The sequence below is a fragment of the Centruroides vittatus genome, unplaced genomic scaffold (assembly GCF_030686945.1).
Source record: "Centruroides vittatus isolate TY-2023 unplaced genomic scaffold, ASM3068694v2 contig_1213, whole genome shotgun sequence".
Taxonomy (NCBI): Eukaryota; Metazoa; Arthropoda; class Arachnida; order Scorpiones; family Buthidae; genus Centruroides; species Centruroides vittatus.
In genome coordinates this window covers 764,532-785,657 of record NW_027120776.1, presented here as the reverse complement: position 1 = coordinate 785,657, position 21,126 = coordinate 764,532, and the positions used below count along the sequence as shown (strand labels likewise).

Below are 21,126 nucleotides of genomic sequence, written 5' to 3'. Positions count from 1 at the left end.
AAAATATTTTCATCGGTAAGGAAGATTTTGAATAAATTCAGTTCAATCTAGCATGAAACTTATTTCAAAAATCTTTAGTAAGCAATGTAATAATTTTTTTCCATCAAATATGCACGTTCGTAGTAACGATAAGTACTAGATTTACCTGTTTCCGGTAAAATACTGTATAAAAAGTTAAAAAATCAGATTTACTGTCGTTAATGGTAACAATACTTTTGTTACGATCTAAAATCGAGCGAGTGATGACAAAGTTTTAAATAGAGTGAAATTAAAGAGCATGAAAAAATAAAAATTTGCTACGATGCAAGCATTTCCATCTTTATTGAGACTTTTCAAGTGATAAAGTGCTTGAAAATAGCTGTAATAAAAATGAAAGCATGTGTCTTAGTGTGTTTTACTTTGATGTTAAGGAAATATGCAAAATAATCTGCATAAAATTTTACTCTACTGCATCACGCAGCTTACAGGATATCGTTACTCTGTACGCCATGCAATTAACAGAATAAAAGTTTAAGAAAACTGATACATTAACCAACAATTTAATTATTAACTAAGTAACTTAACAGACTTTAGAAGATTTTATTATATGATTAGTAATATTTCATTTTTAAAACGTTTTGCATTGATACGCGCATATCCGTTATGGAAAGAAGTTTTATCTTAGACAAATTATGTGATTCTGAAATAAAAACAGATGTATTTAATCAGTTTTGTGAAGTAGAATTATTATTTTTAATTTAAACAGATGACAGAAAAAACAATTCTACAACAAGAATGATTTGTTGAACATGTTTTAATTTAGAATAAAATAACATTAGCGGTAAATATAGAGTAAATGCACTTAGAAAGTCTTAAAACTTTATTCAGAATCACTCTAAATAAATGATATTTAAATTATTATAAAAAATATGTAGCTGAAACAGTTTTGCAATTCTAGAATGGCACTGCTGAACTTTAACTCTGAAGACTTAAATAATATTTCTGGTTATCTTTGATAAACTATCAAATCTCTTATATTTACTAGAATATTCAACAAATGTATTATATATAAATATACAATGTTTAAACATGTACTGCATCTGATTGTAAACATTTATATTTTCTAAATACTCCTTCAATACTTATATATATATATATACACACAGGAAGTGTATCAATCAGTACAGCAGTTACAAACTTTCAGGAGAGAGAGAGTACACCTAGACGATGGGAAATTACAGCAATGCATGGTCGGAAACACTTTCCCGGCGTGGTAGTGACAACACAAAACATGAGAAAGGAAGGACACGAACAGGGTGAGAAAACATGTTTATTATTTTGTACAAAAAAATGCTGGGACGTCTTTGGCTGGTGTATGTGATAGATGTCAGCTACACCAGCCAAAGACGTCCCAGCATTTTTGCTGTACATAAGAATAATAAACATGTTTTCTCACCCTGTTCGTGTCCTTCCTTTCTCATGTTTTGTGTTGTCACTACCACGCCGGGAAAGTGTTTCCGACCATGCATTGCTATGTGATTTCCCATCGTCTAGGTGTACTCTATCTCTCCAGAAAGTTTGTAACGGTTGAACTGATATAACCTGTATATTATATATTTTTACGCAAACGTTTAAAATTATATAGAATTAATTATGACTTTTTAATTTCTAGATTAATTAGAAGAGAATATCTTCATCTTCAGCATCCTCTATTAAATTTGGAACACTGTCCACATCAACTCCCTTAGCCTTTAGTTCCAATTTTCTCTTTTCAGCTTTTTCCTTCTGTTCTTTCTTCTTCTGTTGGACTTTCTTTAGCCTATGTAATAATATAAATTAAATATTAAAAATATATATATTTTCTTATACATATATAGAAAACTGAATATAAAATTTTTAGTTTAAATATAACAACATAAATTTTTTAATTACTGTTATCTAATAACTTCTATTCTAAAATGTTTTTGGAGATATTTTTCTCCACTTTCAGTAGCTCAAATATTATCTTACATTAAACAATTATTGCATATAGCGAGTTCTCACTTATCATCATCAATAGGTTCTTGGAAACCAATTTTACTATAAGCTAAATAATATAGAAAAGATATAATTTGGTTGATATTATTCTAACATGATTTTATAAAATTTCATATTGGCTTCTGTAAATATTTTTGACGCAAATGCATAATACAGGTACGCACTATTTAATAATGAAAATACATTTTGAGTTAAGTAAATATCAGAGAATACTTACACAAATCTTACATGGTATAATCAACTATTCGTACAGGCTACATCTAGCACAATGCAGTGTTAGATATAGCCTGTATGCACTGATAAGTATTTGTGCATCTAAACAAAGAAAAGGTAAAGGCAATTAAGAATTTTTCAGCGTCATTATGATCTTATGAGACCTCTGTCACACGATTCGTCGGTAATTGGCATATACCTATATATCAACTCATCCTCTTTGTATTATTCAAAATAAAACTAACGGCAAAACTTTGCTAGTTAATTCTATTTCTTATTTACTTTTATCAATGTTGTCCAACTGAAGTTTCAGTTTATCAGTTCTTTACAGACTAACCTCTTACAAGTATGTTTTGATCTGCCATTTCTTTCTTTTTACCCAGAAGGATTCCATTTAAAAACTTGTTTAAAGAGTTGATTGTCATTCCTTCTCATTATAAGCCCTCATCTCTTAATTTTATTTTCTTCATCAATTTTTGTTTACTTACTCATTTATAAAAGTTATTTATTTGCAGCATCATTATTATTTACAAAAAATGATATTTGATGTTTTGTAAGATCGTCTTTATTAAAACAGATTTTAGATTTTATTATTAGAAAGATTTATTGCCTAGAGGTTAGGCTCCAATTATTGTGTGAAAAATTTATGATTCATTACTTGATATCTTCTTAATAAGACTCGTAGACAGGAAACCGTATGCAGTTTAAGGGGTATAATAATCTTAATAAATATAAATGTCCAAGTAACCTGAGCCTTAAGGCTGAACGATTATATCATGCTACAACATGGCTTCTAATAATAGTTAAATATTGAGTAAGTTTGCCTAGAGGCAGGCATTGGGCACAATCTCTCGATAAATCTAATAATTATGAATAAATTAAATATTAAATAAAGATGAATGTCAGGAAAGAATTGCCAACAACAAACCTGTAAAATTCTTCTCTTTCTCTTTCATCCAATTCTGAAGTTATGTACGCAAGTGTACGTTCTATTTTTGGAATGATAACTGTAAATGAAATAGTAAATTTTTTCAGTTTAATAAGTTTATTGTTTTATAAAAAGAATTAAATATCACATTAATAATGTATTTGGAAATAATTCTACCACTGTTGTAAAATAAATTCAGAAAATTTTTAGGAACAAAATCTACTTTAGAAACATTTCTGAATCATTCAGTTCATTCTCGTTTACATTAAATCATTCTTTATTGTCTTTTAATGCTACTGCTGTAATTATTACCAGAGATAGTAATAAAATAATTTAGCATAGCCAAGAATAAATCAAAACACTCAAAAATGTTTCTAAATTTAATAAAAGATGGCTTCAATCCCTGAAAAGTTTGAAAATATCGTAACAATGGCTCAAACTTACCATGTTCTATAGCGTTTACTCTGCGATTTGTTGTTCTAATAACATCGTCTAAAATAATAAAAGATGTCTGTAAAGATGCTAATTTGACTAATAATTCAATTGCGTTTCCGTAATTCTTCTTCAGTTTAGCTAATTGCTGTCCTCCTCTTGCTAATCCAGCCAATTCATAAGCTGTATAATTTAAATAACAAATTGTTAATTTTTAAATAAATTAGAATCTTTGTATTTATTAAATTATTAATATAAAATATTTCGGTATACTTTCTAAATTGTATTTTGCAAAAACTTTGTTATAAAAATTAATTCTCAAAAAGAATACATTTTAAAATTGGATTACTTGAATCTATCAGATTATATACACATTTGCTGAAGCGTATAATACAGAGGTGGGCAAGCAAGAGTTCAGTGGGAGCCAAAATGTAGGTTTTGCAAAATGCATGGGAGCCACAGTTCTGTACTGTCATGGTGGATAGTATGGTAAGGCTGGGAAGGATAGCACTTTCAGCAAGAGCCGCATTTGCCCATGCCTGTTATAATATATCGTCAGTATGTACTGTACAGATCTGATAGAAACATCAGAGACTTAAAGACACTTGGAAAAGACATATCTTAAGGAATATAATTACACTTCGTGTAGATCTATGTTTCTCAAACTAGGTTTTGTGAAGAGATTTAAGAGTTCTGAAAGATGATATATTGCAAGTGGAAAGTATGTGGTGCACATACATTGAATTTATTAAAATAATGTAAATGGAAACCATTTTTGTCAAAAATACTATTATTAAACATGCTCTATTGCTTCTAATGTGTAAAAGCTGAGGATTATTTAATTCATTAGAAATTTGAATGAAAACAACTATACAGTAAGCAAGAAAAGTTTGATTTATAGTAAATACAAAGACTTTCTACTCTCTCATTATTTATATTTAATCAGGATTTTCACAAAATAGTGCAAATTCACCATGTTGCAACATCACTGGCGAAATAAACCAGTAATTGGCGAGATAAATGAGCAATAAATCATATGCCTCGTGAACTAACACTCCCACTGATCATAATACTGTCCAGTGGTTGTTTGTGTGGGTATTCAGAATGGCAAATATTTCCATGTGTATCTTCCATAGGCATCCAGTCCTCAACACATTATGGAAATGTGTTGCATAGCCTAATGTGATAAAAGAGTGCAACAAAAATCAGTTCAAAATTTATTTTCTTGTAAATTCTTGTTGTAATTATAAATCTATGCATTTAATATGATTGTGTGTTTTAGACTTTGAAGTTCTTTGCTCGCAACAAGGCAATTATTTTTTTATAAAGAATATAAAAGTTAGCAAATAATAATAAACCATCGAGGGAAGATTGTTCATGCAATAAACTTAGTATTGCTTTTGATGTGTCAATTTTCATTCTGGAAATAAACATGAAATTTATTAAAGTTACATATTTTTACAAATATAGACAAGAACGAGCTACTTATGTTTCATAAACTTAAATTACAGATGTTCAATTTTTCACTTATTTATTTATAAGAAAAGATCTCGCAATACAATTTCCACAGAGAATATAATTTTCTGTTCAATTATATTTATTTTAGAGAATTTTGTATCTGAAATAGGTACGACACACTGAAAATATAAACAAACCAAACAAATTATTCATATTCAAGTATTTTTAAAAATTAATGCAATTTATAGAGTGATGCTGACATTTTATAGCAGTAGCAAAACAAAAGATTAGCCAGTTCCATCCAGTAAAAATAAAAACAACTAATTAGTGCTAAAAATGTTAACTACATACTGTTATTTGAACAACAATATGCTAACAACTGTTTCCAATGAAAAACGCGTGATTTATCAGCTATGAAAACCTGTTACAAGGTTATGTAATAATGCCTACTGTAATGTTTTATGAAAAAAAAAGAGAAAACAAGCAATTATTTATTGTGACATTGTCACAATGCCAGGCTGCAATTTTTTGTTCTCAATGTTTTAGTGTCTTACCCCTGTACATGCTTTTCCTGTTAGCAATAGAGCCATGCCGGTCATCTATCAAACTCTGTTCAGGAAAAAATTTTTTAACTGAAATAACACGATTTCCAATTTGCACCGGAAGTTTTTATATAGTTAATCTGATCCTCCTGCCTCTAAGCTTTCTATGTGTGGTCTCAACTTTCATCTATCTAACTCCGCTCTCGAGATTAAGGAAGGACAGACAGATAGATGACAATGTGAATTTATAGATCTACAATTCTACAATTTTTTCAAACTGCAGCCCAACAAAACACTAACTTTTGGTTTCATTTTGTTAGTAATAAAAGTGTGAGTACACTTTCCAGAATACATGTGAAATTTTCCTGGCACCAAGTCAGGAAAGTAGGTAAGAAAGGCTACTTTTCTGGCTTCGGTAACCAAACGTACTCCAAATAAAAGTTTCTCAGATTTGTGAGCATCAACAGAATACAGTTAACAAATCTGTGAGGTGATTAATTAATTGTCAAAATAACGAGCAAGGTAACTCATTATTGTGTGTGAAGTGGTCCCATAAATTTCAGCCACTTGCATAATGGGTAGAAGGAGGATTGCAACGATGTGATATAGAATGAAAAATGGCAGAACGACTGGGAAAAAACATTGTATTTAATTAATATTAATATAATTAAGGCAATGTAATATGAAACAAAACAAAGAAATAAAAATAGATATTATATGTTTTTATTGTACTTACTGTCTACTCCATCCCGGTAACTTTCAAATACAGGAATAATGACACCTGTAAAATATTTTACTATTAACTATTAAATACATATTAATTCTTTTTCTTTTAATTGTTTTAAACTATCTCCATTTTTTAATTTAGCTGCAGATACGAGGGGGGAAAAAGATTCATTTTATATAAAATAAATTACAGGATTTAATTTGCTCTTCTAAATTTTATGCCTAGACATCTTTAACACAATACGGTATAGAAAAATCTATATTTTTAAACATTTTAAAGTAAGTTGAATGTAAAAGTTCATTTGGTAACCTTAATAAGTACTAAATTAATATTTATAGTAAGAATAATCACAATAAGGAGCTTTCCTTGCTTTTCAAATTGCTTTCAACAAAATATGTGAACCGTAAGCACGCACACTGAAATCTGACGGTTGCTTTAACATGAAAGAAACAAAGAATTCATCTTCACTAAAATTAATTACAGCAATAACACTATGGAATAATTAGTATTCTGACAGTCATTGGAAAACTGTTAATGACATTCTTAGATATTACTACAAGGTAGATATTTAAATAAAGATCTAAAGTATGCAAACTGATACTCAGAAGTACAAAAAATTATGAAATCTTCAAACTTTTTAAGATTGTTAACAAAAAAGTTTAGGATCATTTTATTTGTTTTTTTTATCTTTATTTATTGGTGTTATCTTTGTTTTTAGGAAGAATACTTTCAGCTATTTTTGTAGATTATAATTTAGAATGACAACTGATTTATCTGTTATAGATTTTGACAGTTGGTGAATGTTGTTCCAAGACAACTTTTGTCACAGAACCTGTAACAACAAAAACGAGCAATGCTTTTATGATTTTTATAAAAGGTATAAATGGCATTATAGCAAGAAAAGTTCCTCTTTGTGAATACCCCAATATGTTTTCAGTTGTTAATCTGATGATAAGATTTTTGGCTTTTTAAAAGCTTACTAAATATAATGAATTTTAGGATTTAAAAGGTTAGTAATCTCTAAATAATAATAATTAAACAATATAAATAATTAACATATAAAATAATCTATAATATATTCTTCGGTATTACAAACCTGCAACATTTTCTTTCGTTCCTCGAACTTTAATTTGAGCTTTAGTAACATTTTGTAACACGATATGATTGAAATCTGCCTGAGCAGCAAATTTTGCTTCCGCCAATGTAAAAACTGCCAACTTCATGGTTTCACCCATAAGCATTTTTGTCTATAAGATTGAAATATTTGAATTTATCAATAAAATGAAAGTATGCATAAATTAATTATAATGCAATAATAAAATGTTTACAAATTCTTACAAATTCAAAATCTACATAATTTAAACATGTGAAAAATCATCTTTCATCATAAAACACATATCTAACCTATGCAGTCAAAGTGCTTTTGCTAAATTTAATGTACTTTAATTACTAATCAAATCATTTCTTTCTGATTATATCTTAAACCGTGTAAACTATATACCCACAGTGCCAAACTGCAGCTCTTCTATACCCTTGTTGTGGCCCATATACAGTACTTAAACAATTTATTTTTATAAACTCAGTACATACATACTTATACATATGCAATATTTTTGCAATGTTTTTGACTATTATGTAGTGTAATATACACAGAGCTTGTAAGTATAACTTACAACTTAACCTTGAATATTTGCTATATTCCACTATAATACTGATAATATTTACTACAGAATTTCATATTTACTAAAGATATTCCAAAACAGTAAGACGTTTGGACTTTATATGTACTGTACAATTTAAAATAAACATTTTTAACATAGTAACTGTACAGCAATTTTCATTAGTTGTAATGATAATATTGTATAAAATGAGTTCATTGTTAATAAACCTGATATCCGATTTCACATCTATGAGATTTATTCTAACAGTTTTGAATTAACCATTGAATAACATACCAATGTAATTAGTAAACCACTATAAGTTTTTGACTCTATTGTTAATAAAATTTCTTCACCAAATTCTTCTTTTACATGTTTTTGTAGAATATTATTGTGTTTTATTAATGATTTATGAAATACTTTTTCTACTTTGTATATTTTTGCAACCAGAAAACTTTTTTGTATGGAATTCAATTGAGAATTAATGGATATGTTTTGTACTATTTCTATACATTTTTACATAACTTGAGTAATAATAAAATTATCTGTACATTCATTATATTAGAACTAGAACAAAATCAAATAAAAGTGAGCCAATGTGGTTCATTTGCAAACTGATACTTGTAAGCTAAAAGTAATGGCCACCAGCATTGAGGCATTTGTCCCAATTGAGCAACAAACATTGCAATTTCTCATAAAAGCCCTTTAATTCCTACTTCAGGAAGTCTGTGATTACTCCTGACCTCTGCATCCAAGACAAACTTGCAACCTTTCAGGTATTTCTTTACTAAACACATGAAAGTTGCATGATGAAAGGTCTGGATTGTAAAGTGTATGCTGTAAAATTTTCCATTTGAAGTCTTAAACTTGTCACGAGTCACATTAGCAGTGTGCAATCTTGCATTGTTATACAAAATCACATCATCTGACATCAAGTATGGCGCTTATTCTTGATTGTTGTTTGGAGTCGTTGCAGAATTTCATCCTACGATCTGGACCTTTACCATGCAACTTGGATACATTTGGTGAATAGAAGAAGCACTTGAAAGGTTGCAGGTTTACCGTAGATGCAGAGATACAAGAGTGGTCACAGACTCCCTGAAGAAGAAACCAGACTTGTTACCATACATGACAAAGGTCTCATATGGTAACAAGTCTTTGCAAGCAGAAGACGACCACAGAATGGCTGAAAGCATAACTGAATAAATAATCATTTGATTGGTGAGATTTCACAAAGTATGTAATATATAACAAATATTTAAGAAAGTTACGAACCTCAACAATTTGTTTCATTATCATTCTGAAACGAAACTGCAAAGCATCGGCTTTCTTCTTCAGCAAGCTGTGGCCTTTCTGAGCACCTTATCAGTCCGACCTTTCAATGAGAGTTAAAGCCCTACAATAAAAAATAGAAAATAATAATAAATCATTTCTCACACCTTTTATTCATATGAGTTTGATCAGGCTCCATTGAAAGTCTAATCAAACTTGTGTGAATAAAATACGTCTTAGTAAATACAGAGAAGCAAAATGAAGTATGGCAGGGATGATGGATTAACATTATTTAAATTCTCAAAAATAAAAAAACATTTTTTTAATTTTATTTTAAATAAACTTTACTTTCATGGTTGTATTACGCATGGTGAAGTTTTTAATGAATAGAAACAGATGACCGGCCAAAATTATCGAGCTACTTTTGGACTACATCCATGGCCACGAATGATGACACTATTGGGTGTGCACGTAAACTGATTCTGGCGGATAGACGTTTGACAGTTGTTGATGTTGCAAACCATTTGCATATCAGTCATGGCTCTGCCTATACAATAATCCACAACCAACTTGGGTTTCAAAAAAAGTGTGCAAAAGATGGGTACTGAAAGAACTCACGGATGAGCACAAACAGAAGCATTTGGACATCTGCAAATGACATTTAGACCAATACTCTAAAGAAAGGAAAAGTTTATTGCAAAGAATCATTACCAGTGACAAGACATGGATTCGTCATTACGAGCTGAGGGTAAATGACATGACAGAGTATGCAATGGAAACATCCCCAATCACCGACATGGAAAAAGTTCAAAGGTCAACTGCCAGCTGGAAAATTGATGCTTACAGTTTTTTGGGATTATCAAGAGCCATTATTGGAACATTATCATGAGAAAAGGTGAAACAATCAACAGTGCTCATAATATCACACAGGAAAAATGCTACAACCTACAAAAAGTCGAAAACCCACAGTTATCAGTAATCATTTAAATCAAGAGGATTGCTAGCCAAAGGGCAAAAAAAACATATCCAAAAACCATCATATATGAAGGCCGTGCATACCTGAATCGAACACCCTACTGAGTCCCTAGATCTTGAGCTCCATTCGGACTAATTCATTCTGTTTGGTCCACTTAAAGGAAGCCCTATTGGGACCCAAGATTTCAACATTATCTAGATGCAGCAGGGCCATTAAAACAAGTGGTGCATGTCCAGAAACGGTATGCACAGCTCGGCCAAAAAACATTATTATAAATGATAGGGACTACAAAAAACATTGTGGCAGAGATGGATATAATGTGTAATGAAAAGCAGAGAGAGCTGTTGAAAAACTGAAAAAAAAATATAAAATTCTGGAAAAAAAACAATATGAACATAAGACAAGACTGAAAAGTTTTAATTACAAACAAATCCATAACAGCTTCAAAGTAGACGAGAATAAATTGTAGCACTTTACCTCTACATAGTTTCAATCAAACAAGCAGAAACACATCTGAACTTCCTAAACTACTTCAGAAACTAAGCCTGGTACAGAAAAAAAAGACACAATTTCACATAAGGATATGCTAAAAAATACGAGTGGACATTAGGAAAAGCTTTAAGGATGAGACATTTATACATATGAATATCTTGCAGTTTCTACTAAATCAAGACAAATGCATGAGAACATCGACTCTCCACAGAGACCAACCTCAAAAAGTACACAGAGGGAAGTCGAAGTCTTGGGAAACCTGGAAAAGCTCTACCACATGCAATACAACACATTAGAGTAAATCCTTTCCACAAAACCAGAAACAAATACTTTGAGAGACAAGCCAGTAAACACCCCGTACTCAGCAATACTGGAAATCCGTGGAAATAATACACACTTACAGATCTTATATATCACAAATATTCACCATACACAAGGTAACATTTAAAGTCAACTATAAAATTTCTCATTTGCGCAATGGTAACTTATTTGGAGCAAACCAAACTGCTAATTTGAGGAATACATCATGACCCATAAAAAAATTATAGCATTCCAAATCAAATTTGCACCTTAGAATGACATTTTTGCTATTTTATAATCTGATTAACATATTTATTTTAACATATCAAAAACATTTTATTGATTTGACAACCAAAGATATCAACATATTACGAGCCATACAAGCCAGCAACAAGTTTGTCCATTACAAATAGATTAGTCATAACTGAACAGTTCTGAATCAATGTATATTGTCATCTGGTGACTTTGTTGATGAGAAATAAGACCTGCATCATCACATCCTCAAAGAATTCCAAGGATTCACACCTCACAGCAGCAAGCAAATGTTTTCACCACTTAAGGCCAGTTTATAGTCCAATAGCAGGTATAAATCAGATCATAAGATGATCATCTGATTTATAGTCAAATTCTGGTCAGTGCTGTTAAAACCATAGAAAGGAACAACCACCTTGTTAAATATATATAACTAATACTTGTACTTACTACACAAAGGGTAATATCAAGAGTACACGTCTGAACGTACTCACAGCTAGCGCCCAACTGGAAACTGAAGACAAAGCGAACAACAAAGAGTCAAAAATCAAGGGGAAATTCGATCTGGGTTGTCTGCAGTGTAGATACATAACAGTGACTAAGTCAGTGTTGTATGGCTTTGGCATGACGAATCACATAACTAGACCCAGAAGCACACATCTGTAGTTCAACATCTAGCGGAAAGAAAGATAGAAAAACATAGCAGTACTTAGCACCACATTGCCGTTAGCCTATACAGCAATTTTTAGTTCGTCAGTAAGCAGAATCCTTGTAACACAACATAGTAGAACATTACATAACACTTTAATTTTATGCGAATAAAATTAACCTAGAATTTCCAAAATTAGTAATCATTTTTCTATAACGAATGCAAGTTAGATGCACGTACAAGGTAACCAATTATCAATATCGACAAAACAAATTAATAATAGGAAACGATGACGAGTAAAGAATCATTTTCAGGTTTTCCCGTTATTTCTTAATTATTGCAACACAATAACTTCATAAATTGATAAATAACTGTATATTAAACAACATACAAACCAAATTTATATGCTTAATTACATATACAGTATAACCTCCGAATAGCAGACACCACCAGAAACCGCGAAGTTTGTCTGCTATTTAGAGGTAAATACGGCGAAACCTGCATTAACGGACATTTTTACAATCCCAGACCTTCAATTAGGATTAACCTCTATATAGCGGACAAACGACGGTGTCCGCTATTCGGAGGTTATACTGTATAATAGAGTTGAAGGGTCTGCGGATTTTAAAAATGTCCATTTAATGGAGGTTTCACTCTATATAAAATAACGGTAGAAGTTACTTTTAGTTAAATGACACATGACGTATTTACGTACAATTTACCTAAAAGTAACCTTTACTTACATTAGGCTTATTTTTATGAGAAAATCTTTTCTTATAGTTTATAATATATAATATACATTAATATACTCACATTCTAGATGGAAATATGGAAATTCTATCTCTTGCGCTCATTTTTGATTGTTTTTAGATCGGTTTAAAGCAATTTATACGAAATTTCTTAAATGTACGCGAAGTGTTTACTTCATCACAAGACCGAAAGTCAAATGCAGCGCCCTCTCGTACCAAAACACGAATTTTAAAAATGTTATTGAAATAATTTAAACTTATTAATGATGTTTTAATTAAAATTAGTATAAAATATAAAAATTTTAATTAATCATTATAAATAACATAATATATTTTACTAGTTCGTAGAGATGGCCGGATGGCTGAGTAGTTAAGGTGGCAACTTACCTCTCTGGAACTCCGGGATCGGGAAAGTCGGGAAAGACCCGCTCGTAATGGCAAAAAAATAAAAAGTAAAATATTACAAAGTAAATTAAAACTAAAGGTGACATTTAGATAAACAAAACTGTCATTACAGCGGTTGAGAAAATTACCTATGGATGTAACAACCACTAGCCAAAATTAGACGATCTTCTTATCAACTCCAAAAATGGCCTACTGTAGACTTCATAAACTTATTCGATAACATGGCGTCTGAACTTCAAAAAATTCCTTTCATCGCGTGTTTCATGTGCTCTTGAGAAATCTGCAGATTCTGCATTGAAAACATTGAAAACACAAACTTTATCTTTAGTTGCTCCCATATTGAAAAATCCGGGGGATTTAAATCGGGGTTACATGGGAAACCATTGAATACTAAGTGCAGTCTTTTTCAATGCATCCAGAACCATCGCTGTGACAAATACCATATTTATTCTTTTGCATACATGTACAGTGTGCACCAAGATTCCTATATGAAACTATCAAACACAACTTGTATCTAACTGTTAAGAAATTACAGTATTTCCCCGTCAGGACATACATATGCTGCACTATGTATAAAATAATTAATATTTATGAAATAAATTAAAAGACGAAGAGCGCCCGTAGCGGTCCCCCCCGGTCTTCCCGAAAGTTTTGTAATGAAGACTATGAGACGGATAATTTCAGTTTTATTTAAATGCATACATAGTTACCTTCCATCATTTCTTTCCAAATTTACTTATCTTACAGTAGACAAAAGTTTCGTAAATATAACGTAAAAATTCTCGAACTTTACTACATTACGGAATACTTTACTTTCATATTCTACATCGCCACATATTTATTTAACTAATCTCCATTCCCAGAATTTTTTATTATGCCAATGAAATAGTTACGTTAATTAATTTAATTTTTGAAGATTTAATAAGTACCAGAGCCCCTTCGGCCGTCAATTTAAACTTTTACACTCTTTAAATTGGCGTTTCCACTTCCCGGGACGAAAACCCAGGGGTTGGATTTGTGGGAAGCAGTTTATTTGGTATTTCATTTTGTTCATTCATAACAAATGAGAGGTGTCTGATATCTAAGTGCATGAATGCGATGATCTAGTAATGGTTAAACGGTGGATATCTTCGTGTGCAATGATGTTATGTCTGTGCATGATCAGTTACTAAAACATAAAATCTCGCTTCCATTACTCTTCAGTTGGGTGACATTTAATACCTCGCTACAACGCAACGACAGTAAATAATCGCCAGCGAACGTCCCGGAAACGATAGCATTGCTAGCGGGATGTTCAGAAGGCAAGCGTGTGTCACGGACACATCTGAACATCGATGTTTGGCTGGGTATATTCGGCGCTTTCTCCTGAGGTGACTGCGCTAGACACCAAACATTCCGCTAGCAAATGCGCCCACCGAATCTCGCTTCCATTACTCTTCAGTTGGGTGACATTTAATACCTCGCTACAACGCAACGACAGTAAATAATCGCCAGCGAACGTCCCGGAAACGATAGCATTGCTAGCGGGATGTTCAGAAGGCAAGCGTGTGTCACGGACACATCTGAACATCGATGTTTGGCTGGGTATATTCGGCGCTTTCTCCTGAGGTGACTGCGCTAGACACCAAACATTCCGCTAGCAAATGCGCCCACCGAATCTCGCTTCCATTACTCTTCAGTTGGGTGACATTTAATACCTCGCTACAACGCAACGACAGTAAATAATCGCCAGCGAACGTCCCGGAAACGATAGCATTGCTAGCGGGATGTTCAGAAGGCAAGCGTGTGTCACGGACACATCTGAACATCGATGTTTGGCTGGGTATATTCGGCGCTTTCTCCTGAGGTGACTGCGCTAGACACCAAACATTCCGCTAGCAAATGCGCCCACCGAATCTCGCTTCCATTACTCTTCAGTTGGGTGACATTTAATACCTCGCTACAACGCAACGACAGTAAATAATCGCCAGCGAACGTCCCGGAAACGATAGCATTGCTAGCGGGATGTTCAGAAGGCAAGCGTGTGTCACGGACACATCTGAACATCGATGTTTGGCTGGGTATATTCGGCGCTTTCTCCTGAGGTGACTGCGCTAGACACCAAACATTCCGCTAGCAAATGCGCCCACCGAATCTCGCTTCCATTACTCTTCAGTTGGGTGACATTTAATACCTCGCTACAACGCAACGACAGTAAATAATCGCCAGCGAACGTCCCGGAAACGATAGCATTGCTAGCGGGATGTTCAGAAGGCAAGCGTGTGTCACGGACACATCTGAACATCGATGTTTGGCTGGGTATATTCGGCGCTTTCTCCTGAGGTGACTGCGCTAGACACCAAACATTCCGCTAGCAAATGCGCCCACCGAATCTCGCTTCCATTACTCTTCAGTTGGGTGACATTTAATACCTCGCTACAACGCAACGACAGTAAATAATCGCCAGCGAACGTCCCGGAAACGATAGCATTGCTAGCGGGATGTTCAGAAGGCAAGCGTGTGTCACGGACACATCTGAACATCGATGTTTGGCTGGGTATATTCGGCGCTTTCTCCTGAGGTGACTGCGCTAGACACCAAACATTCCGCTAGCAAATGCGCCCACCGAATCTCGCTTCCATTACTCTTCAGTTGGGTGACATTTAATACCTCGCTACAACGCAACGACAGTAAATAATCGCCAGCGAACGTCCCGGAAACGATAGCATTGCTAGCGGGATGTTCAGAAGGCAAGCGTGTGTCACGGACACATCTGAACATCGATGTTTGGCTGGGTATATTCGGCGCTTTCTCCTGAGGTGACTGCGCTAGACACCAAACATTCCGCTAGCAAATGCGCCCACCGAATCTCGCTTCCATTACTCTTCAGTTGGGTGACATTTAATACCTCGCTACAACGCAACGACAGTAAATAATCGCCAGCGAACGTCCCGGAAACGATAGCATTGCTAGCGGGATGTTCAGAAGGCAAGCGTGTGTCACGGACACATCTGAACATCGATGTTTGGCTGGGTATATTCGGCGCTTTCTCCTGAGGTGACTGCGCTAGACACCAAACATTCCGCTAGCAAATGCGCCCACCGAATCTCGCTTCCATTACTCTTCAGTTGGGTGACATTTAATACCTCGCTACAACGCAACGACAGTAAATAATCGCCAGCGAACGTCCCGGAAACGATAGCATTGCTAGCGGGATGTTCAGAAGGCAAGCGTGTGTCACGGACACATCTGAACATCGATGTTTGGCTGGGTATATTCGGCGCTTTCTCCTGAGGTGACTGCGCTAGACACCAAACATTCCGCTAGCAAATGCGCCCACCGAATCTCGCTTCCATTACTCTTCAGTTGGGTGACATTTAATACCTCGCTACAACGCAACGACAGTAAATAATCGCCAGCGAACGTCCCGGAAACGATAGCATTGCTAGCGGGATGTTCAGAAGGCAAGCGTGTGTCACGGACACATCTGAACATCGATGTTTGGCTGGGTATATTCGGCGCTTTCTCCTGAGGTGACTGCGCTAGACACCAAACATTCCGCTAGCAAATGCGCCCACCGAATCTCGCTTCCATTACTCTTCAGTTGGGTGACATTTAATACCTCGCTACAACGCAACGACAGTAAATAATCGCCAGCGAACGTCCCGGAAACGATAGCATTGCTAGCGGGATGTTCAGAAGGCAAGCGTGTGTCACGGACACATCTGAACATCGATGTTTGGCTGGGTATATTCGGCGCTTTCTCCTGAGGTGACTGCGCTAGACACCAAACATTCCGCTAGCAAATGCGCCCACCGAATCTCGCTTCCATTACTCTTCAGTTGGGTGACATTTAATACCTCGCTACAACGCAACGACAGTAAATAATCGCCAGCGAACGTCCCGGAAACGATAGCATTGCTAGCGGGATGTTCAGAAGGCAAGCGTGTGTCACGGACACATCTGAACATCGATGTTTGGCTGGGTATATTCGGCGCTTTCTCCTGAGGTGACTGCGCTAGACACCAAACATTCCGCTAGCAAATGCGCCCACCGAATCTCGCTTCCATTACTCTTCAGTTGGGTGACATTTAATACCTCGCTACAACGCAACGACAGTAAATAATCGCCAGCGAACGTCCCGGAAACGATAGCATTGCTAGCGGGATGTTCAGAAGGCAAGCGTGTGTCACGGACACATCTGAACATCGATGTTTGGCTGGGTATATTCGGCGCTTTCTCCTGAGGTGACTGCGCTAGACACCAAACATTCCGCTAGCAAATGCGCCCACCGAATCTCGCTTCCATTACTCTTCAGTTGGGTGACATTTAATACCTCGCTACAACGCAACGACAGTAAATAATCGCCAGCGAACGTCCCGGAAACGATAGCATTGCTAGCGGGATGTTCAGAAGGCAAGCGTGTGTCACGGACACATCTGAACATCGATGTTTGGCTGGGTATATTCGGCGCTTTCTCCTGAGGTGACTGCGCTAGACACCAAACATTCCGCTAGCAAATGCGCCCACCGAATCTCGCTTCCATTACTCTTCAGTTGGGTGACATTTAATACCTCGCTACAACGCAACGACAGTGAATAATCGCCAGCGAACGTCCCGGAAACGATAGCATTGCTAGCGGGATGTTCAGAAGGCAAGCGTGTGTCACGGACACATCTGAACATCGATGTTTGGCTGGGTATATTCGGCGCTTTCTCCTGAGGTGACTGCGCTAGACACCGAACATTCCGCTAGCAAATGCGCCCACCGAATCTCGCTTCCATTACTCTTCAGTTGGGTGACATTTAATACCTCGCTACAACGCAAGACGACCGAGCATAAGCGCCAGCGTAACGACCCGATGAAGATAGCGCCACATGAGCACTGCGAGCGGGAGTAGGCGACACTCGAAGGACAGACGCGTAGAATGTCACGGAGCACATCTGGCGCACTCGAAGGCTGGCGTGAGAGTATCTACACGTGGCTCAAAGTGCGAACTAAAGTACGATCCGGCAGTGTGACTGCGGATCGGTCGACACCGAAACGATGTCCGCAAGCGAATGCGTCCCACCGTCAATCTCGCTTCCATGTACTCGCGAGCTGAGGTAAGACATATTGGCGGCACCTCGCTACTTACCGCAACGGACAGCCTAAAGAAGCGCCGGTCGAGCGGCGCGAGCGGGAGCCGACTAGGACATCGCTCGCCAAGGAGACACATCGATTAGCAGACAGGCCTAAGGCGAAAATGTGTCACGGCCACCATAACTGAACAGTCGATGAATATCGAGCTGGGTCTATTCGGCGCATTTTACTCTGAAGTGACAGCGCGAGACGCCGAGACATATGGGCGAGCAAATGCGCCCAGGGCAAGCTCGCTTCCATACCTACGCTTAGAGGATGACAACCTGCAGAACACGAGCAGTGAATAATCGCCAGCGAACGTCCCGGAAACGATAGCATTGCTAGCGGGATGTTCAGAAGGCAAGCGTGTGTCACGGACACATCTGAACATCGATGTTTGGCTGGGTATATTCGGCGCTTTCTCCTGAGGGTGACTGCGCTAGACACCAAACATTCCGCTAGCAAATGCGCCCACCGAATCTCGCTTCCATTACTCTTCAGTTGGGTGACATTTAATACCTCGCTACAACGCAACGACAGTGAAATAATCGCCAGCGAACGTCCCGGAAACGATAGCATTGCTAGCGGGATGTTCAGAAAAGGCAAGCACGCTGCTGTCACGGACACATTCTGAACCATCGCGACTGACATGGCGCTGGGATATACCTCGAGGATACCGCAACTTATCTCAAACCTAGGAGGATCGACTGCGCTTAGACACACCAAACATCCCGCTAGCACAATGGCGCCCAACCGACAGAATCGTCGCTTCCATTAACTACTTCAGTTGGAGAGATGAGACATTTAATACCATCGTCCTAACTTCAGACGCAAGCACGAGCGCACAGTGAATAACACAGCGCCGCGGCGATACGGCCCGGAAGCCGATAGCAGTTCGCTTAGCACAGGAGAGAGGCGACTGTTCTCAGCAAGGGCAAGCAGTTGTGCATGCTACGCGAGCACATCTGAACAATACGAGCGATGTTGGCCATGAGGTATATTCGGCGCTTTCATCCTGAGCGTGACTAGAGCGCTAGACACCCAAGAACATTTTACCGCTACCGCAAATGCGCCCACCCGAACTGCTCGCTTCCATTACTCTTCAGTTGGGTGACAAATTAAATACAACACATCGCTACAACGCAAAACGAACAGTGAATAATCGCCAGCGAACACCACGTAGAGTACGCGTGGGCAGCCGCGGAATAGACGCGTCACACCGGAAAACGATGAGCGACGAGTTGCTAAGCAGGGGATGTGATCAGGGAATGGCCGCCAAGCCGTCGGTGTCACGTCGCAGAACACAATCTGTAACACTCGTATGTTTCGGACTGTGGTATAATATCGAGCGGCGTGCTTTCGTCTGCACTATGAGGTGACTGGCAGCTACGGAGAACACCAGAACATATCCTGGCAACGTCAGCAGAATGCTGCCCAACACGAACTCTCCGCACTTCACAATTACTGCCCACTCAGTTGGGTGACATTTAATACCTCGCTACAACGCAACGACAGTAAATAATCGCCAGCGAACGTCCCGGAAACGATAGCATTGCTAGCGGGATGTTCAGAAGGCAAGCGTGTGTCACGGACACATCTGAACATCGATGTTTGGCTGGGTATATTCGGCGCTTTCTCCTGAGGTGACTGCGCTAGACACCAAACATTCCGCTAGCAAATGCGCCCACCGAATCTCGCTTCCATTACTCTTCAGTTGGGTGACATTTAATACCTCGCTACAACGCAACGACAGTAAATAATCGCCAGCGAACGTCCCGGAAACGATAGCATTGCTAGCGGGATGTTCAGAAGGCAAGCGTGTGTCACGGACACATCTGAACATCGATGTTTGGCTGGGTATATTCGGCGCTTTCTCCTGAGGTGACTGCGCTAGACACCAAACATTCCGCTAGCAAATGCGCCCACCGAATCTCGCTTCCATTACTCTTCAGTTGGGTGACATTTAATACCTCGCTACAACGCAACGACAGTAAATAATCGCCAGCGAACGTCCCGGAAACGATAGCATTGCTAGCGGGATGTTCAGAAGGCAAGCGTGTGTCACGGACACATCTGAACATCGATGTTTGGCTGGGTACATTCGGCGCTTTCTCCTGAGGTGACTGCGCTAGACACCAAACATTCCGCTAGCAAATGCGCCCACCGAATCTCGCTTCCATTACTCTTCAGTTGGGTGACATTTAATACCTCGCTACAACGCAACGACAGTAAATAATCGCCAGCGAACGTCCCGGAAACGATAGCATTGCTAGCGGGATGTTCAGAAGGCAAGCGTGTGTCACGGACACATCTGAACATCGATGTTTGGCTGGGTACATTCGGCGCTTTCTCCTGAGGTGACTGCGCTAGACACCAAACATTCCGCTAGCAAATGCGCCCACCGAATCTCGCTTCCATTACTCTTCAGTTGGGTGACATTTAATACCTCGCTACAACGCAACGACAGTAAATAATCGCCAGCGAACGTCCCGGAAACGATAGCATTGCTAGCGGGATGTTCAGAAGGCAAGCGTGTGTCACGGACACATCTGAACATCGATGTTTGGCTGGGTACATTCGGCGCTTTCTCCTGAGGTGACTGCGCTAGACACCAAACATTCCGCTAGCAAATGCGCCCACCGAATCTCGCTTCCATTACTCTTCAGTTGGGTGACATTTAATACCTCGCTACAACGCAACGACAGTAAATAATCGCCAGCGAACGTCCCGGAAACGATAGCATTGCTAGCGGGATGTTCAGAAGGCAAGCGTGTGTCACGGACACATCTGAACATCGATGTTTGGCTGGGTACATTCGGCGCTTTCTCCTGAGGTGACTGCGCTAGACACCAAACATTCCGCTAGCAAATGCGCCCACCGAATCTCGCTTCCATTACTCTTCAGTTGGGTGACATTTAATACCTCGCTACAACGCAACGACAGTAAATAATCGCCAG

General features: G+C 37.5%; 1 protein-coding gene across 1 annotated transcript; it reads right to left on the bottom strand.

Moving 5' to 3' along the window:
- Positions 1-1,471: 1,471 nt before the first annotated feature.
- Positions 1,472-12,884, bottom strand: LOC136986307 (V-type proton ATPase subunit D-like). Its single transcript, XM_067283807.1, has 7 exons — positions 12,729-12,884; positions 9,250-9,370; positions 7,413-7,563; positions 6,326-6,370; positions 3,602-3,772; positions 3,158-3,236; positions 1,472-1,798 (listed from the first exon to the last, which is right to left on the bottom strand). The coding sequence occupies exons 2-7, from the start codon at positions 9,271-9,273 to the stop codon at positions 1,657-1,659; spliced, it is 612 nt and encodes a 203-aa protein (XP_067139908.1). The 5' UTR covers positions 9,274-9,370; positions 12,729-12,884; the 3' UTR covers positions 1,472-1,656.
- Between the last annotated feature and the right edge of the window lie 8,242 nt (positions 12,885-21,126).

Coding starts and splice junctions, on each gene's coding strand:
- LOC136986307 (XM_067283807.1), bottom strand. CDS start 9,273: ATGATAATGAAACAAATTGTTGAG. Junction 7,564..9,249: donor TAATGAAACAAATTGTTGAG/GTTCGTAACTTT, acceptor TCAATCTTATAG/ACAAAAATGCTTATGGGTGA. Junction 1,799..3,157: donor GAAAGAGAAGAATTTTACAG/GTTTGTTGTTGG, acceptor ATTATTACATAG/GCTAAAGAAAGTCCAACAGA.